Source organism: Centrocercus urophasianus, unplaced genomic scaffold (assembly GCF_019232065.1).
Source record: "Centrocercus urophasianus isolate 14NV4802_14NV808 unplaced genomic scaffold, USGS_Curo_1.0 seq_18, whole genome shotgun sequence".
Taxonomy (NCBI): Eukaryota; Metazoa; Chordata; class Aves; order Galliformes; family Phasianidae; genus Centrocercus; species Centrocercus urophasianus.
The window spans coordinates 15548040-15564871 of record NW_024884733.1 but is presented as its reverse complement, the minus strand read 5'-3'; the positions used below and the strand labels follow the sequence as shown (position 1 = coordinate 15564871).

The 16832-nt window shown below is 38.5% G+C and overlaps 1 protein-coding gene across 3 annotated transcripts in view; it reads right to left on the bottom strand.

The window, feature by feature from the left end:
- The window catches only part of COL24A1 (collagen type XXIV alpha 1 chain), a 116592-nt gene that overhangs the window by 33120 nt on the left and 66640 nt on the right, over positions 1-16832 (bottom strand). For 2 of the 3 annotated variants that reach the window (XM_042819281.1, XM_042819282.1), the window contains 12 exons: positions 14422-14475; positions 12646-12699; positions 11983-12036; positions 11485-11538; positions 5370-5423; positions 5045-5089; positions 4887-4931; positions 3519-3572; positions 2640-2693; positions 1626-1679; positions 1353-1406; positions 9-62 (listed from right to left, as the gene is read on the bottom strand). In XM_042819281.1, coding sequence (XP_042675215.1) covers positions 9-62; positions 1353-1406; positions 1626-1679; positions 2640-2693; positions 3519-3572; positions 4887-4931; positions 5045-5089; positions 5370-5423; positions 11485-11538; positions 11983-12036; positions 12646-12699; positions 14422-14475 — 630 coding nt within the window. The remainder of the gene's footprint in view (positions 1-8; positions 63-1352; positions 1407-1625; positions 1680-2639; positions 2694-3518; positions 3573-4886; positions 4932-5044; positions 5090-5369; positions 5424-11484; positions 11539-11982; positions 12037-12645; positions 12700-14421; positions 14476-16832) is intronic. The other variant, XM_042819283.1, reaches the window with a different exon arrangement.

Genomic DNA, 16832 nt, shown 5'->3' with positions numbered 1-16832 from the left:
GAGCCTACCTTTGGGCCATCTCTTCCCTGTACACCATCTTCTCCTGGAGGTCCTGGTTCACCCTTACAAAAAGGAACAGTTAAAAAGAAACTTATTGCCACTGACTGAACTTTTCCACACTTCTTTCTGCCTTGGTTTTACAAACATTTATTATCATTTTGGACTTTCTGGGTGATGGACAACTTTTATGGCGCTGTGACAGTTTATTTTGCCTTCATTTTTCAGTTATTTACTGTGACAGTTACAGCCTTGTGAACCCGGAGCACCAATAACCAGAAAAAACAATCAGCAATAGAAAAACAAGACAAGGCTGATATAACAATGAACATTTGGCCACTGGCACTGAGATTGCTCAGTTTTGGAGTACAGAACAGGTAATTACAGTAACTTCAAAAATACACCTATCCTGTCCTAGATTTCTATGCTTCTGTGGATAACTACTGTGTTGGTATGTTCAGTGATTCAGTGTAGGACCGTGGAAAACCTCATTTACCATCAGTTACCACACCATGACATTTTAGAATGTTTGCCTTTCTTGGGGCCTGATCTTGAAAGACAGCGGCACCTTACAACTTTTGATGCCGATAGTAGAAAAGCAAATGTGACCTGCCCTCTACTAATAACATGGTATTTCAGTCACAGAAGTATGGTAAGGTATGGAACTTCCATGTGGTCTAGTATAAGAAATTACTCTTCAACAGCAACAGAAGTAATTGTAGAATGCAACATGCTGGAGATTTTGGCCAGGAGGAATAGATGACAGCAAGGAGCTAATGGGACATTAGAGCAGCTCAGTGGGAAGGCTTAAGCTTAAAAGGATACAATTTACATTCTTTTACAAGTGACCTGGATAAAAATCTGTCTGTAGCACTTGAAAAGACTTTTTCATCCTTCAAAGGTAGGCAACTATTTGGGTCACATGAAAAAGGCAAGAAAGACATACGGAAGGAATAAGAAGGTATACAAGTGTTTGCTGAAATCAAGTGCTGATTGAACTCACAGTACCAGAAGCAAATCACCTGCATGAGATGGTGATACACAGAAGTACCCTTCTCTGTTTCGGCAACAAAGTTCCATTATTTTGCCTAACTGCTACAGAGAATTATGTCATCTTAACATCTGGGATGGACATCTTTGGATTTAGCTTCCTGCTGAAACCTGTCACATCTCAGTGGCACCTAGAAATATTTCAGCATTATAATCCATGCTCTTTTTAACTTGCCACAGCATTGCAAATGTTCTCTTAAATGATATATTAAAGTACTTATTAAATTATTTTCATAAATGAAAATTTTCAGACATGTTTGTAATGTATTTTCCTTTTTGGAGGAACATTCATGTCGTTAGCTCACCCTTAAGCCTTGGTCACCAGCTTCTCCAGCCTTCCCAGCAGGCCCAGTGTCTCCCTGAAATGTCACAAGAGAATTAAGTCAATGGATGGCAAGGGACAACATTTCTAACAGTGATGAAGTTTACATGAAGACAATGCAGTCATTATGACAATACTTCTTAATGGCTCACATCCTGTATCACTCTCTGCTTGGCTAATGAGTCAAATTGCTCTGATTTGCTTATGTGGAAACTGAAAAATTTAAATAGTCCAACAGGATATTTTCAGCATTTACCTTCGTGCCTGGTTCTCCCTGCAGTCCAGGTTCTCCTTCAGGGCCAGGAGGTCCCTGCATGGTACAGGAGCTACTATTACACATGGTCATTAGTAATTTTGCAACTACCAAATAATACAGCCAAAATACAAGCATAAATATGAAATGAGACACATGGAAAACTGCATGTCTGAAAAATTTAAATAAGAAAACACAGTTGTTTGGTCTTCCTGGAGACCGACAGAAGGAAAGTACTGTGGATTTTAGAACTGTACCATAGACAAATAGATTGTGAAGACACAGCAGCACCAATAAGCTTGCAACTTTCACCATAAATTACCAGCAAGCTGAGTAATCTACCTTTTGCAAATCTTACTGACAACTCTGTCACTGTTTTGGCCTGGATCCAAGTAGATACAGTCTTTGGAAAACAAATACAGAGGTTTTCAGATTACTTCTTCTAGAATTTATATTTAAACCTTTTAAAAAAAAATATTTTCAACAGGCAGTCAGAAGACTGGGTTCTGGGTGATTGGGAAAGCGCACTTCTCTGAATAAGCCAAATCCTTCAAGTCTCAAGTGACCTCACCCTTCAGCTACTTTATGGCAAATATAGCTAATGCATTCTGTCATATTTCTTTCAAAGAGTTATTAAAAACAAAGTAAAAAATAGAAGCAAAAATTAGCAAGAAGACTGGCTGCAGCTGCTTTTCTTCATCTACTATTTGCAAAAACTTATGATTAATATCGTTCCAGTTGCAAACTCCCACTCTTGGATAAGCTGTCTAACTGCAAGGAGGATGTTTCTCGTTTCTCTTGAATGCTGATTGCTATAGATGTCATGACCACATGCCTGACAACACTTCACAACAGAAAGAGGTACTTATTTTGGAAAGCCTATCAATAAGAGAGGCTCTCAACAGCTCATGGTATTTAAATCAACTACAGGCAATAAAATAATTTGTGAACACATTGTCCAGGCATATTCTGTTGCTTGAGTGTTTCTAGTTAGAATACAAATAATTAAAAACTCACCTCAAAACCCATATCTCCAATTGCACCTGCATCTCCTGGTTGTCCTCTTGGACCCTGGCGTTAAATAGAACGTTGGATGCATTATTCAATTAACATTAAATTATATTTTAGAGCCTTGACTTTGACCCTTCAAAACTATCAACTGGTGTAAAGAAATGTATTTCACTGTTTCCTCTTGAATCCTCAGAGTATGTAAGTACCATGATTGCACACAGTACCGAAGCCCTTATTGCCAGTCTTGACATGCTAGAATAACAGATTTCCTAGAATAACACAGATGTCTCTTCTTATAGACTAAAAGTAAACCATTATCTGAACTAAGCTCTTCTCTTGATTAACTGAGACTTTGTTTAATTAAGGATTGTTAGACTGTCTGGTTTGGTATGTGGAAAAGCCTACAGTCTGGTACAGAATTAACTGGAAGCAACTACTGTGGATTTAGCAAAGTTTAGACAGAACAGTCACTGAGGTGTAACGGAGTAAATGCTGGGGCCTTTTTTGATAACATCAGTAACTATGCTATAAGCACTTTCTTACAAGGCATGCTTATAATTAACAAATTGATTGCAATTACACACCTACGGATTGCTTCCTAAGGCAACATTCTCAATCTCTATGCACCTAAGATTGTTTATAGCTGCTCACTGAATGGGATCTGTGTGCTTGGGGAGCAGAGCTTGCCTGTAAGAGCTTACAGCTGATTCCATAGCCACTATGAATATATGTCATGACAAATCAACCACCTAGATCTATCCAGTCTGAACTCTGAGAATGTTCATTTCCACTTACCCCAAATCTTGGTAAAACAGAGTTTGAGTTGCTAGGGAATTCAGTACAGTACGTGGAAAAAATTTTAGGCAGGCATAAGAATCAACTTACTGTCTCTCCCATTGGTCCTCTGTCTCCTGTGGTTCCAGGAGGCCCAGGCAAACCCTCAAAGATTAAAATAAAATGAAGGAAAATAAAAAAATCAATTGGAAGCAGGCTGTTTTACATTCTATGCAAAACCACTTCCCTCTCTCATTTCTGCTCACTCAATTACTTGCTTGAAATACTTCAGAAGCCTCATTTTCTGAATGATATGCATCACCACATCACTAGCACTTTTGGCAGGTAAGGAAGTCTCAAACAAACCCCTCCACTATTTCTTTTACATAGGGATGAGCCTTGACTGACCCACCATTACCAGACCTGCATTGCTCCCCTTTGCCTCAGGTGGTGCTGGTGTGTGCAAACAGCCTACCCACAACCGTATGAGTGTCCTATCCTACAAATGGTATTTGAGATTACCACTAAGGTTCACACCCCAACTTCATTTCTGTTTAACCTGGCTCACAGCATTTATCATATTCCCTTCTAGAAACTTCATCTGTAGGAGTACTAGTGCACTATCTTTTACTTTGCAGCAAATGTACTAATTCCCATCATTTCAACCCAGTGAGATTTTACTCCATTCCTCATTCTGTATACACACAAATCTCAGTGAAGGAAGAGAGAAGGAAAACCCACTGTCAAAGCTGAGAGGCAACAGGCTTACAAATCCGACCAGAAGAGGCAAAAAAAGTGCAGTGGCAAACAGCATTGTGAGTCTTAGCTTCAGCCCAGAATCACAACCATTAGTGCTTTGCTTCTGTTTTTTGGCTTCCTGCCTTCTTGAATATCCCCTACCATTTTGATTCATTGATAACCTTATTTGTAGAAGACAGAAAATAGAATCATAGAATCGTGCAGGTTGGAAAAGACCTCAAAGACTATCAAGTCCAACCACAACCTATCTTAGATATCCATTGAAAAAAAGCTCTAGATGAGGAATTTTCTCCTATACAAGTGGTGTATTTATTATATATTTTTCTACGTTTATCTCAACATTGATAGTACCCATCTAGTTTAAAATCTGTCAAGTAATTTTCTATGTTGCAGTGACTTCTTCCCTTAAAACTACAATAAAATCACTTGCAAAGCACCCTCTATCCCCTCCACGCTACATACAGCTGCTGTTGCTCTGCTGCACTTTGCAATCATTCTATACTCTGTGCACCACCATCTGTGAAAGCACTGGTCTGGTAGCAACTGCCATGTTCACACTTACTCTCACTTCCGCCTTTGATTCTCTGTACAAAAAAATGCAAACTCCTATGTTAGTTTTCTGTTAGTTAGTTAGCTGCTGTAAAATAATAAAAAAGGATGATATATATAAACGATGATATTTTGTGTTTTGGAAGTAGTACTGGAGTATTTAATACTCACACGTGCCCCTTGATCTCCTCTTTGACCTGGATTTCCAGCTTTACCCTGGTCAAAGAGAGATTTTTAAAGAGGTTGCCCTCTGATCATTTTGAAGAACAGGTCAGAAACTGGTAGTAAATACATTAAGGCTTAATACAAAGACTGGCTCCAATACTTACAATGAGCCCAGGAGTGCCTTTCTTTCCTGGATCTCCTTTTTCTCCCTGATAAATAACAACACATGAGTTCTATTGGCATTTGCTACATAATCTGCATACAGGCAATATATATTCAAATGCTGGTTAAGTGCAGAAATTGCAGATTTAGGCTTAGATGGGCTTCTACTACAGTTAAGGAGTACCTGGAGAAAGCAGAAATTTGCAAGTCTCCTCCTGGACTAAATGAAAAAGCTTCCAGGATGTTGACTTTCTAGGGATGGCATGGTGTATTGCCTATCACAGTCTATCCACATTTTGTACTATGCTGAGCAATGGAAGCACTCACCTTAATACCTTGTGTACCCGGCTCTCCAAGAGGACCATCTACACCTCTAGGCCCCTGAATATTGAACAAGTGATTAGGAACATTAATTGTGCATTATTTTGTATCAATATACACAACACATGCTCTAGAAGATGGAAATCTATTTTGTTGACTGTAACACTGAAAATTCACAGGATGAAAAGCTATTTTCCTTCATGTTAAGTATAAAATGAAGCTTCAAAGAATAAAATAAAAGTTTCTGGTTTGTCGTAATGTAAATTTTAGAATAAAGATGTATGCTTATAACGGGGTTGGACTCGATGATCTCTGGAGGTCCCTTCCAACCCCTACAATTCTGTGATTCTGTGATTCTGTGAACTATATAAACAGGATGCCTAAGGGCTTCACTGGATCAGGTTTGCAGTCAGATATTTTCTGCTCTTTTTCATCCACTTGGCATGCGTGCAAGGCATATTTAGAAGTACCTAGATGACTACTGGTTATATAAGGCACTTGCTTTTGGACTTCAATTGTACACACAAAAAATCCTGCTTGCTTGAAAGACTTTAAAACAGGCAGATAACTTTCTTCCATTAATAAACCAGCCCGAGGCAAGATCGAAACCAATTTATTACCTTGCATCGTGAACTGCTGTATTATCAAACTAAATTATCTACTTTAAACTGACAGTTTACAACCAACACATGAACAACGATAGCCTATTTTGTTACGCTTGCTACGCTATTCCAACATAGTAAATATTTATTGCCAAAATGGTCAGACACCATTATTTAAGACTAGCAATCTTAATCCAATACAAGTAAACAAACATACAAAAAAATCCTTAAAATAGGTAATGAGCAAAGTGGAAAAAAACCTGTTTATTCATCCTGACATTGGAGGGTATTTCCATAATTCTAAACACTGTTTGGATACAGAAACGAAATTAAAACTAGTTAAATACAATCTAAAACCAGCAACTGCTTTAAAGCAAGAGCTAGATGAAAATAACAGAGCTGGGTTGTTTACAACAATATGTAATGGGAGGATGAGATGACAGCTTTTCTGCTGGCATCCTGGCTGTGCTGTGCTGCTATTGAGTAGAGAGAATATGTATATTGCTAAGGCATTACCTCAATGAAAATGATGTGCATTTTCAGAGCGCATTTCTGAGTTACAGAGAATCTTCGTTGTTGGGTCACGGTTTTTAGTGCAGGGTATTCAATCACATCTGATTACAAAGTGTTTTAATAAGCAATAAAGTAGGGATGCAAAAAGGCTTTGTTGGAAGCGTATCTGATTTTATTCACTTCCTTCTAAAAAAAAAATAAATTTGTGATATCTCTGCCCCTACTGAGCTTTTTGAGACAAAAGATAACAAAATCCTGTCTGTTAGCTTGGCTATATTGATGCACATCAAAGCCCCTGTCAGAACAGATGAGCAGCCACCCACTGTTCTCTGGAGCTACAGTAAAACCAGAAGCTGATGGGTACCTCGGAAACAACATGCATTCAGGTTCTGTTAGGCTTTGCTCTTGAAATGGAAATGTCTCAGGAAAAGTCCTTTCCTGTGGGCTGATACATAACTACATCCTCCGGCCAAGCCAAACTATCCCACGAGAAGCTTATCCATCAGCTTTTCAGCACTGCTGCTTCTGGCCAGCATGAGCAGTGCACAGGAGCCATAGGGCAAGGAAAGGAAACAGGATGGGAGTTGTTAGAATCCTTCTGATACCTCAATAGGCTTGGAACCAGCTTTTGTGAGGCAGCCTCTCTGCTTTCCTGGCCCCCTTTCTTGCTTTGGTCAATTACTGACTGAGTATTTACAGACATTTTTTGAAGCCAGAGGGGAAAAAAACAGAAGCCACAAAACACAACACTCCTGGTCTCTGTAAGGCTCTTGCTGAGTGCAGTCCCAATCCAAAGACAGCTGATGTCTGTGGAAATCCTGGTGACTTCAGCACACACAGATCAGAATCAAAAGACTAACAGTGCCTTCAAGGGTGATGGAGACCTTGATGAGAAAAACAGAACTGCACCTAAAGCTTAGATTATGTAACTGTGTAACTATTGAATTACTGTATAGCATAATCTAAAAGAAAGCTGAACATCTTGATCAAACTAATGTCAGGCTACTGCTCTGCACTTTTTGTATAATAGATGACTAAAATGTACACAAAATGGGTTGTGATGAAAACTTAAGGAGGACTAAGCAGGTTTAGAGTCCTGTGATTTGATATTGATGTTGGGTGAAAATTCTCCATGGAAGGGGGAGGGAAGGTTGGAAATGTTGAGATGAAGTGAGGGTGGATCAAAAAATGGAGGGCACAGGGAGATAGAAGCTCAAAGAAGAGCAAATTAATATCCTGAGCAACATACTGAAGGGAAGATTCAGAATACTAAGTAGAGAAATTGCGAAGAAGTTTTATTCTTTCCCAGGCTTCTTAAGTACATGATCTGTTATTTGCTTTTCTGCATTCTCCACGTTGCTTTTAAAGAAAGAGAAACTCAAGGAGAAAAATGGACATTTTAACTGTACGCTTCTGAGTAATAAAGAATTTTCATTCTAGGTTTTATCTTTTATCATTAATAATATTAACAGATCAATTGTTTTAAACACTTGTGACTTCCTTTTAATCACACTGGGGGTTCATAACCCACAGTTTGGGAGATTGGCCTGTAAGGAAAATGATAGGATTGTCAGTTTGTACTTTGTGCATAGTACACCAAAATCTTCCTGCTAGTCACACAGATACTGCTACATTGACAGCCCATTCACTAGGAAGAATGATCACTAATAATCACTAACAATCAAGTGAAAAGGCCTATCATTCAAAACACTAACCTTTCACTAAATAACTTTGAATTGAAAATAAGTTAACAGAAACCAACACAATGTCCAGCTTTTGGCTCCGGATTTTGCCTGCCTTTAGCCAGTCGCAGAGCAGAGTGTAGGAATCCAAGGGAAAGACAATTGAATGTTCTATCAAAAACACACCATAACATTCCTATGAGTAGTATACAGCTATGCATTATTGGCACAGATCAGTTGGATCTGTATCTTTTCCTACTGTAACTTGTACAGAATGAGAGATACATATAATATGCTTGCTGCTATTTAATTTGGGTTGCAGCTAAGCTGAGGAGTAAGTCTGCCAAATAATTGCTGCTACTTTTTTCTTTGGCATGGGTCCAGTTTTCTTATTAAAATGAAATATACTGCATTGAAAACTTAAAGATAATAAACGAAGCAAGAAGAAGTTCATCTAAGAAGGAAAGAGGAACCAATCAATTCTTTTTATTTTCCTCATTCTGTCTCCTAGATATAAGAGTGAAAATAACACTATGTATGCTAAGTACGCCATCAGATACATCTCTCAATAAGAATTCCAGGAAAATAAGAGCATAAAAATAACTGCTTTTAAGCTTTAAAATAGTAAGCATTTGCCTGAAGAATACTAGCTGCTCAGAATCTTAGAAGGTGTTAAAAACTTTACTTTGGTCTTGTTCATGAAGTCAATTTTATGATACAGGAAAACTTTCTCTCAAATTAAAGGTAACAGTTGAGTTCAATGGAGATTATGGTACACACAAAAAGCAATATCAGTCTCTGACATTCTAGTTTTCTTCTCCATACATTAACACACAAGAACTAAAAACTTGGCAGCCATAGAGCCACTGCCACAATATTGTTACCAGTATGTCCTTCAAGACTACTTTTCCTCTTGGCCATGAAAGAGATTCCTTCTCCTTGACACAGCTATTTCCATTCTCCAGAGTACCAATTCTGACAATAAAGTATCTACCAAATGGCGTTCTCCTTCTGTACTTTCAAAAGATCAAATAGTATATAAGAAAAAGAAAAGTGAGTCACAAAAGGACCCAACAGAGAAAGCTCTGTGCTTAGTGGCATATCTCCCCCAAACCCCCAGTGTGCTCCACAGGCTGCCAGACAGCCTTCCTTCAGCTGGCCAGAATTCCCCAGTGTGTTGGAGACTGAGCAGCTGGATGCTCTCAGCCAAAAGTATTCTGCTGGGAAACTTCGGATGTGAACCGGTTGCTGAAAGATCCATAATTTATGGGATGAAGGAATTCCACTCTGTGACAGTGCAGAAGTAGAGGTCAGTGCTCCCAAGGGTTTCTGCAGATTCCAGCTGTGAAGATGGGACAATTTCTTGTTTCAGTATACAATAAAAGGAATTTTCCATATGCTTCTATTTAACTTCTGTATGTGACCACGGTATGAATTTTTCCAAGTTCTGCCACACAGAGCTTTGGGTTCTTATACTTGTCATTCTGAATCCAGTGATGACAAACCCCAGATTTCAGGGGCCTCCAAATATTTTCCTTATGTGTGCTGGGTTTGATATTTTGATTTTGAGAGTAGAAAGTATTCTCAACAGCTTCACTGGGAGTTTGTTCACAGAGCATAAAGATTTGGGTCTGCTCCAAGACACTTTTCCATGAAGCATTCCTAGTCACGTTGGATGTAGGCAAAGACACAAACCACAACTCTGTACCATGACTTCCACAGAACTTGGGATGTTTGGGATTTATTTTGAGTGATCTTTAATTATAAGCAATGTACTCAATGGTGTGCTGCCAAAATCATTAAGAGACACCCTCAAAAAATCTTGTCTCAGTTGGCAGAAGATGTGACATTCCTTAAATAAAATACCTCCTACCTTCAAAACAGAATCTAAATTAAATCTGCTGCCAGGAAGGAGGAGAGCCTGGAGCACTCACATTCAAGCAGCTTCTTGGTCCCAGTCCCAGCACTGGTGATGCTGGCAGATGGACTATCAAGAGGGAAGGGTCAGAAGGGAAGTTCCAAAGAGAATGCTGTGTCCACTGGAATTAAAACATTCTACCTGAAAGAAGTTTAGTCCCACTTTCAGAGACTGATTACTTTTTAGCTGGCCTTTGAACTCACTGTATCCCATAGGTGACCAGTTGAGCAAATTCCAGTAGACATGTGGCCCAAAGAATTCTCAAACATCAGCTTCGTACAGTCAAAACTGGGTTTGCATAATACAACTCTTCTGCATGCCGCCGGCTTGCAAGTAATAATTCAGCAAAACACTTCAGGATGCATTTCACTTTGAGTCATGCTTCCACTGAAATCATAGAGAGGTAAGTGCACTCATCTGGTTCACTGAATCAGACCACTGAAAGTGGTGCCAAACTTCTGCTTATTTTCAGTCTCGCAATTGCCTTGCATTTCTATTTTGATACAGATTTTCAAATCTGTCTGTGAAGTAAATGGGATATTTGTCTTATTTCTCATCTAAGCTAAAACAGAGAACCTCACTCCTGTCAGAAGGCTACCAACACAGGTTCCTGGGAGACCCTAGGGCCTCCCTGTATCAAGCCTATTTGTAGAAACACCTTCTGACCGCTTCAGAAGCTACTTTTCCAGAAGCCAATGTCTGGGGTTGGACTCTGCTGCTAAGATAACTTCTGATAATTCATCAGGCTCCATGTTTCTGAAAGGCAGGGTGGGTTCTCAGCCTCTGCAGCTCATTAAGGTTTCTCTTTGAATTTTGTCAGATATCTTGCATAAACAAATACATCTGCATTCTGAAAAACTGGCCTCAATTAACTCATTTTTTTTCTAGGCATTGACTAGTATGACACTTGCTCCCTACATCTCACATGTTCACATGCTAATTATCTGAACTTAATTTTCTTTTTGTGCAGGTAAGATTACCACGCTAATACATTCTCTTCTGACTTTGCTATTTCCTCACTGAGCCATTGGGTATTTTTATTTTATGTTCAAAAACATAAACGATGTGTTGATGAAGAAAACTGTTCCTAAAACACCCAAACAGATCAATAGTGGTCATGAATGTAACACTTTCATATTTGTCTATAGAAGATAAGGCTAATGGTTACATTTGCTCTGGTCCTGCTCTCAACTGAAATCAAAAGCAAATCCTCATTTAACTGAAATGCAAGGGGAAAAGAAGATTCCTACTTTTTCCTGGATAGAAATACAATTATCTTCTGCTTGATTTCACTGCAAATAGCTGGAATCCAGAATTCAGAGGAAGCAACTGTACGTGGGTTCCACATCAAATTTATATTGGGCAACACCCTGCTCTAAGTACCATGAAAAAGCAGAATTACTTACCCTTCTGCCCTTAGGCCCCTGTGGCCCTGGTGGTCCCCTTGTCCCAGAAGGTCCCTATGTGTCAAATAAACTAATTATTGTCTTTGACACATAGATTTATAAAAATTATAAGATTCATACACAGTGAGTAACAACCAGTGCAACCAAAACAAATTAGTAATTTCCATCATAATTTAAAGTAAATTAATTGTGTTAGTATGATTTATTTAGTAAAATCTGAATAGCAGTATTTAAGTATTCTTATTCCGAATAAGAAAGCGTGATCTGTTGGGTTACATTAATTCTGTCCAATGTTCAAAAATTCCTCAAAGGATACTCTTAATTCATGGATTATCCTGATACAGAGCAAGTGAACACCGCGTCTGACTGGACAAATTTTCATAACAGTTTTACAGACTCCAGTACCAGCTAGAAAACATTCGTAACTCCAGCAGAGCAAAAAGGCAATTTAAAAAATGGTATATTTTATGTCAAATCAAAGCACTATTTTATACCTACAGGTAAACCTTCTGGCCCCACTGGCCCAGGGCCTCCTGGAGGTCCTAGGTAACCCTAGAATTGAAGTAAGTATAGAAAAAAGACAATTTCATCAAAATTGTTATTAGAAGAACTATAATAAATCCAGTCAGTTGCTTGAAAAATTGGAGGTAAATTAATAAAATGCCAACTGATGCATTCATTGTTGCATCTTGACTTAGAACAAGCACTGCTGTCAGGAAACCAGTCTTCCCACTAGGGCGAACCCAGGGGCTGCCAGCAACTGCTGTGCAGTAGATTGAAGAGCTCACACTGGTTACCAGTCTGACTAGTAGTACAACTTGGTTACAACAGCATACACAACAAATCGTTTGATCTACTTCCCTTCCTTTATTTCTCTCTTCTTTCAATTCAGTGTGTTTTATTTTTTTATGCAAGTCTCCTGAGAGCATTTTGATAAAACTTCTGTTATTTTGCTGCTTCATTCACAAGATCAGTTTGCAACATCAGCTCAACAGCAGTCAAAATGTTGCTAATGAAGCTTCCTAGGAACACCTTATTATAAATACTACTATTTTCCATAAAGTTTGCACAGTCAGAAGGCTTACAATTCATTACTGTTTTGGAAGGGAAAGTGCCGTTGTAATTAACAGAAATATGGATTCGACCTTACTTACAACTTACCATCACACCTTTCTCTCCAGGAGGACCTACTGGTCCTTGACTGCCTCTCTCTCCCTTTAATGAAAAATTAAGAAGAAAATAAAAGTGAGGGTTCTTTCCCTGAAGCATTCCTTCTCTACTATTCCTAGACCCGCTCTAACTATACAACAGTGATGCAAGAAGACTTTTATTAGAGGTGTCATTCACAATTTATAAGGGATTTACTGCTAAAAGAGGTGTGCATAACACCTCTGGTTTAGGGTCTTTCCTTTTCTTAGAAGTCTACAGAAGAGATTTTGTACTTCACCAGTTTTTCTGAACTGCTAACTGCTACTAGCAGATCTCTCTGTTCCATGCACCACATTTATGGTTATGTTTTTAATCTATAATCCTCACCTCAGTAAACAATTTTTTTCCTCTCTCCCTCATTTCTTCAGCATGTTTTGGGAAAAGAACAGATCTAAAAGGAAGGCAGCCCTGCACCAGCTGCAGAAGCAATAGGAATGTGCAGCATAGAGAAGATCTCATTCTTGTCCTACATACTTTCCCAACTTTTATTCTTATAACATCCAGCCCAACCATCAGCTTGGCTGTAGATAATCTTAATTGCACAGATTGCACATCTATCGTGAACAGTACACATGACATAGAGATAATACAATATTTTGTTACATACTTTGAAGACACATTTCTTTATAATAAATGTGCTCAAAGTTTATTTGTCATTTAAATCCACACAGCATGTTTACACTGTAGTATTCAATCCAGAAAAGAGGAAGACAAGTTCTACAGAAACAGCACAGTAATGAAAATAATTATTGTATTGTGAAGAAGATTGCTTCCAATTGCTGATAGATCAATTATTCTTCTACTGTCTCTTTTCCTCCCTCCTACTTAAACTAACAGCAGTATCCCAAGGTAATCTTTGTTGAAGTGGAGTATAGTTATGAATAAAAAGCATCCTTTGATACTGAATTCTTAAATATTATGATTAAAACAACATGAGAAAAAATATTATTTCAGTTTTAACAAGCAGCGCTTTCCACTGATAAATTGCTGTTTATGTGTTCACAGAAATTCTAATAAATTGCTAAGACTTTTCTAATAAGATTCCTGTAAATAGCAGCCACCAGTTTGGATGAAATAATTCAGCCCTGCAGGGCAGAAACACAAATGGTGCTGGATCATTCCGACAAACAATTATGCTTTTATTATAATTGAAGCTGACATGCAGTGCCGTAATAGTTTCCTGTTTTTCAGTTTTAAAATATTTCGCCTAAATAAAAGCACGTCAAATATACTTAAGCTATTTATGCAGTTCTAGTCCCATCGTCTGCCAAACTTCACTTTCATACACAAGTGTTATTATACGGTAGAGAAAACGAACAATGTTGCATTTTTTACTCAGTTAATGCATACTGTCATATTTATCATTCTACTTCATCTGTTAATGATGTAGCAATGCTTAACCAATGACTGTTGCATAAAACAACCATCATTTATGACGGTTTTGTGAATCAATAGCAGTAGATAGTAAGGTGTCCTAACGTGACATATCACACCTGTAAGCAACAAATTGCTGGTAGATTGGCAAATTCATTACCAATTCAAATCAAGAACACCAGACAAGTACCCCTAATAAAAGCTCTTGGGTTTCTGTTTATTGCATCCCCATATACTGAAATACTACAAAACGTAAGCTTTATCCAAGCAAAACACCTGTCACTAATATTTTGTCTCCCCAACAGCTTTTAAAGTTGATTTTTTGCTTCTGAATGTTAGATATGTTATTTATACCTTTTCACCAAGGCTTCCAGATGGCCCAGTTTCTCCAGGTAAGCCAGCTGATCCCTGGATAAGAAGTACGAGGAATTATTAGTGCAGTGTCCATACCAGTTCATAGCTGGCAGCTCCACAGTGCCCAGCAGCAGTATAGCACAACTGTCAATTCCTGAGAGCCTCTGCTCTATTTGTATAAGTGGTCCTGTGGGCAGTGAGGACTGCACAAGCTAACTGAGCTTAAAGTCCACGCAAGGGGACAGCTGCAGTTAGACAAACCACTAGTAAATATTTATTCCTACAAATTGCATTAATTCAATCATAGTAATGTGCTATCACACAGAGCCTACCTGTGATCCTAACATTGCAGTGCTGGAAGCTTTACAAACATACAGCTTGCTAGCAATACAGCCCGACCACAGATTTCAAGGGGAAATTCAGTAGAACAGGTGTTGTAGCCCAAACAAACTGAAAATCAGGAGGATCAAAGTCTTCTAGTCCTTTTTAAAAATGAAGTAGCTCTCTCCTGAGGCTCTCCCACAAATTTCCCCTGTGCGGGACAAGTACCACCATATGAAATGGAAAGCAAGATACTAAGGTGTTTTTTTTTTTTTTTTTTTTTTTTTTTTTTTCCAAATCTTATTCCCTATGCCTGCAAAACGTCAAACTATAAAACAGAAAATCAGCTCAGAAAAAATATGAAACACTAAGCTTGAAGAAAAAGAGGTGCCCAGAGTACACTGCATATAACTGCACATGGAATGCACATGGAAGATGGCAGAAACATGAAAGGTTTCAGAAACAGAATAAAGCGTGAATGCACTGCAATGCAATGCTTCAAAAAGCACTGTGTAAATAAAATGGCAACAGGCACACTGACATTAGAGTCTCTACATATGTCTACATAAGCTGTGCTAGCTTAACTAGCACTAGCCTGGCATTTAAGGAAGTATTAAAAAAAAAGAAAAACATTTCTCCTGCATTCGATAGGAAGTTGTATTCTTTTCATAAACCTAGTAGTAGTTTGTTCCATAGAAATCATTTCATATCAGAAAGACAATATTCCACCCTGAAATTTCTGTCATTAAAAAACAAAACAAAACTTTTAAAAAGATTTTTACTTATGTAATTTCAATAGAGTTATGGCACAAATACTTTAGTATAACAGGTGCAAAGTAAGACCTTTTGATTGCTTTTTATTTTCTTTTTTCCCTTGAACTGCTAGCTAGTCTGGAAATCCCATAGCTTATATGTACTGCAATGAGCCCTTGAGACAGTGACCTTGCAGGCTCACAGCACTGGCACAAATGAATTTCTGAACAGGCTAGAGAGACAAACAGGTTCCTCAATGGTTGCTAGAGCAACGTACTGTGTGTCTGAAGTTGTGCATTATGTTTCAGCCTAAGGTGTCTCTTGGCATCTGTCAGAGGTCTATCCTAGTCACACTGGCAGTGAGGCAATCCTCAGAGGTCAGTGTCATGATCAAGGGACTTTGTGACGAACTCTGAAAATCAGAGCTACCACTGCTGTCAGTGTGACTTGTGGCCAACTGCAGGCCTCCATGCCAGGCAGAAATCGGTGAGACAAAGAATTACCCTGTACTCTTGTTCATCAAGATGAGGACCGTGGAGGTATGACTTCAAAAGGCTAAAAGACTAATCACTTTCATTTTCTCATTTCAGAAAGAGAAGACCTAATCACAGAAAGATGGAGCTGAGATCTATTCTCCCTCCACAGAGGCTCCAGACATCCTGGTCAATGCCACACTGTGCAGAGAGCTGAAGACAGTGACAGAAAGTTGTGCCCTGCACCAATGGTGATGCATTAACTGACCAAGTCCCCTCTTCAGGTCAGAAGTATTTCTGACTTTCTGAGTAAGTTGCTCTGAAGTGAAACAGAAGGAATGACAGGGAAACAGCAATGGAGAATGTGTTGTGTTACCCAGCACATCAGGCTTGCCCTAAAAAACCTTTGAGTGAGAAGGCTAATGTTGGCTTCCTAGCTGCTGTTCCTCAAAATAAAGTAATAAAAAAAATGTATGGTAGAAACACCAGAAGAAAGTGGATTCCTGGCGGTACAAAAAGAGGAAAAGAAACTGTGTAAGAGTGGAAGCATCTATGTCTGGAAAGCAGAACAATACTTGAGATGACAAGAATTGAAACCAAAGTAATGGCAAAAGCAGCAGGGACTTCAAGAGGAGCTAAGGAGATAGTTTGTAACAGATTCACCTCTCCTTTGAAAATAGGGGACAAGTAACAGATAATGTTAGGAACAGGTACCAGCAGGACAAAAGAAAAAAAAAGTTTTAGAAATATTATTTTACTTTTTAAAACAATTAGTAACATACAGTGAAGGGAAAGTACAATCAGAAAGCAAACACCTTGTCCCATTAATACCTTAGGCACAAGATTTTTCCCAGTAGATGTTCT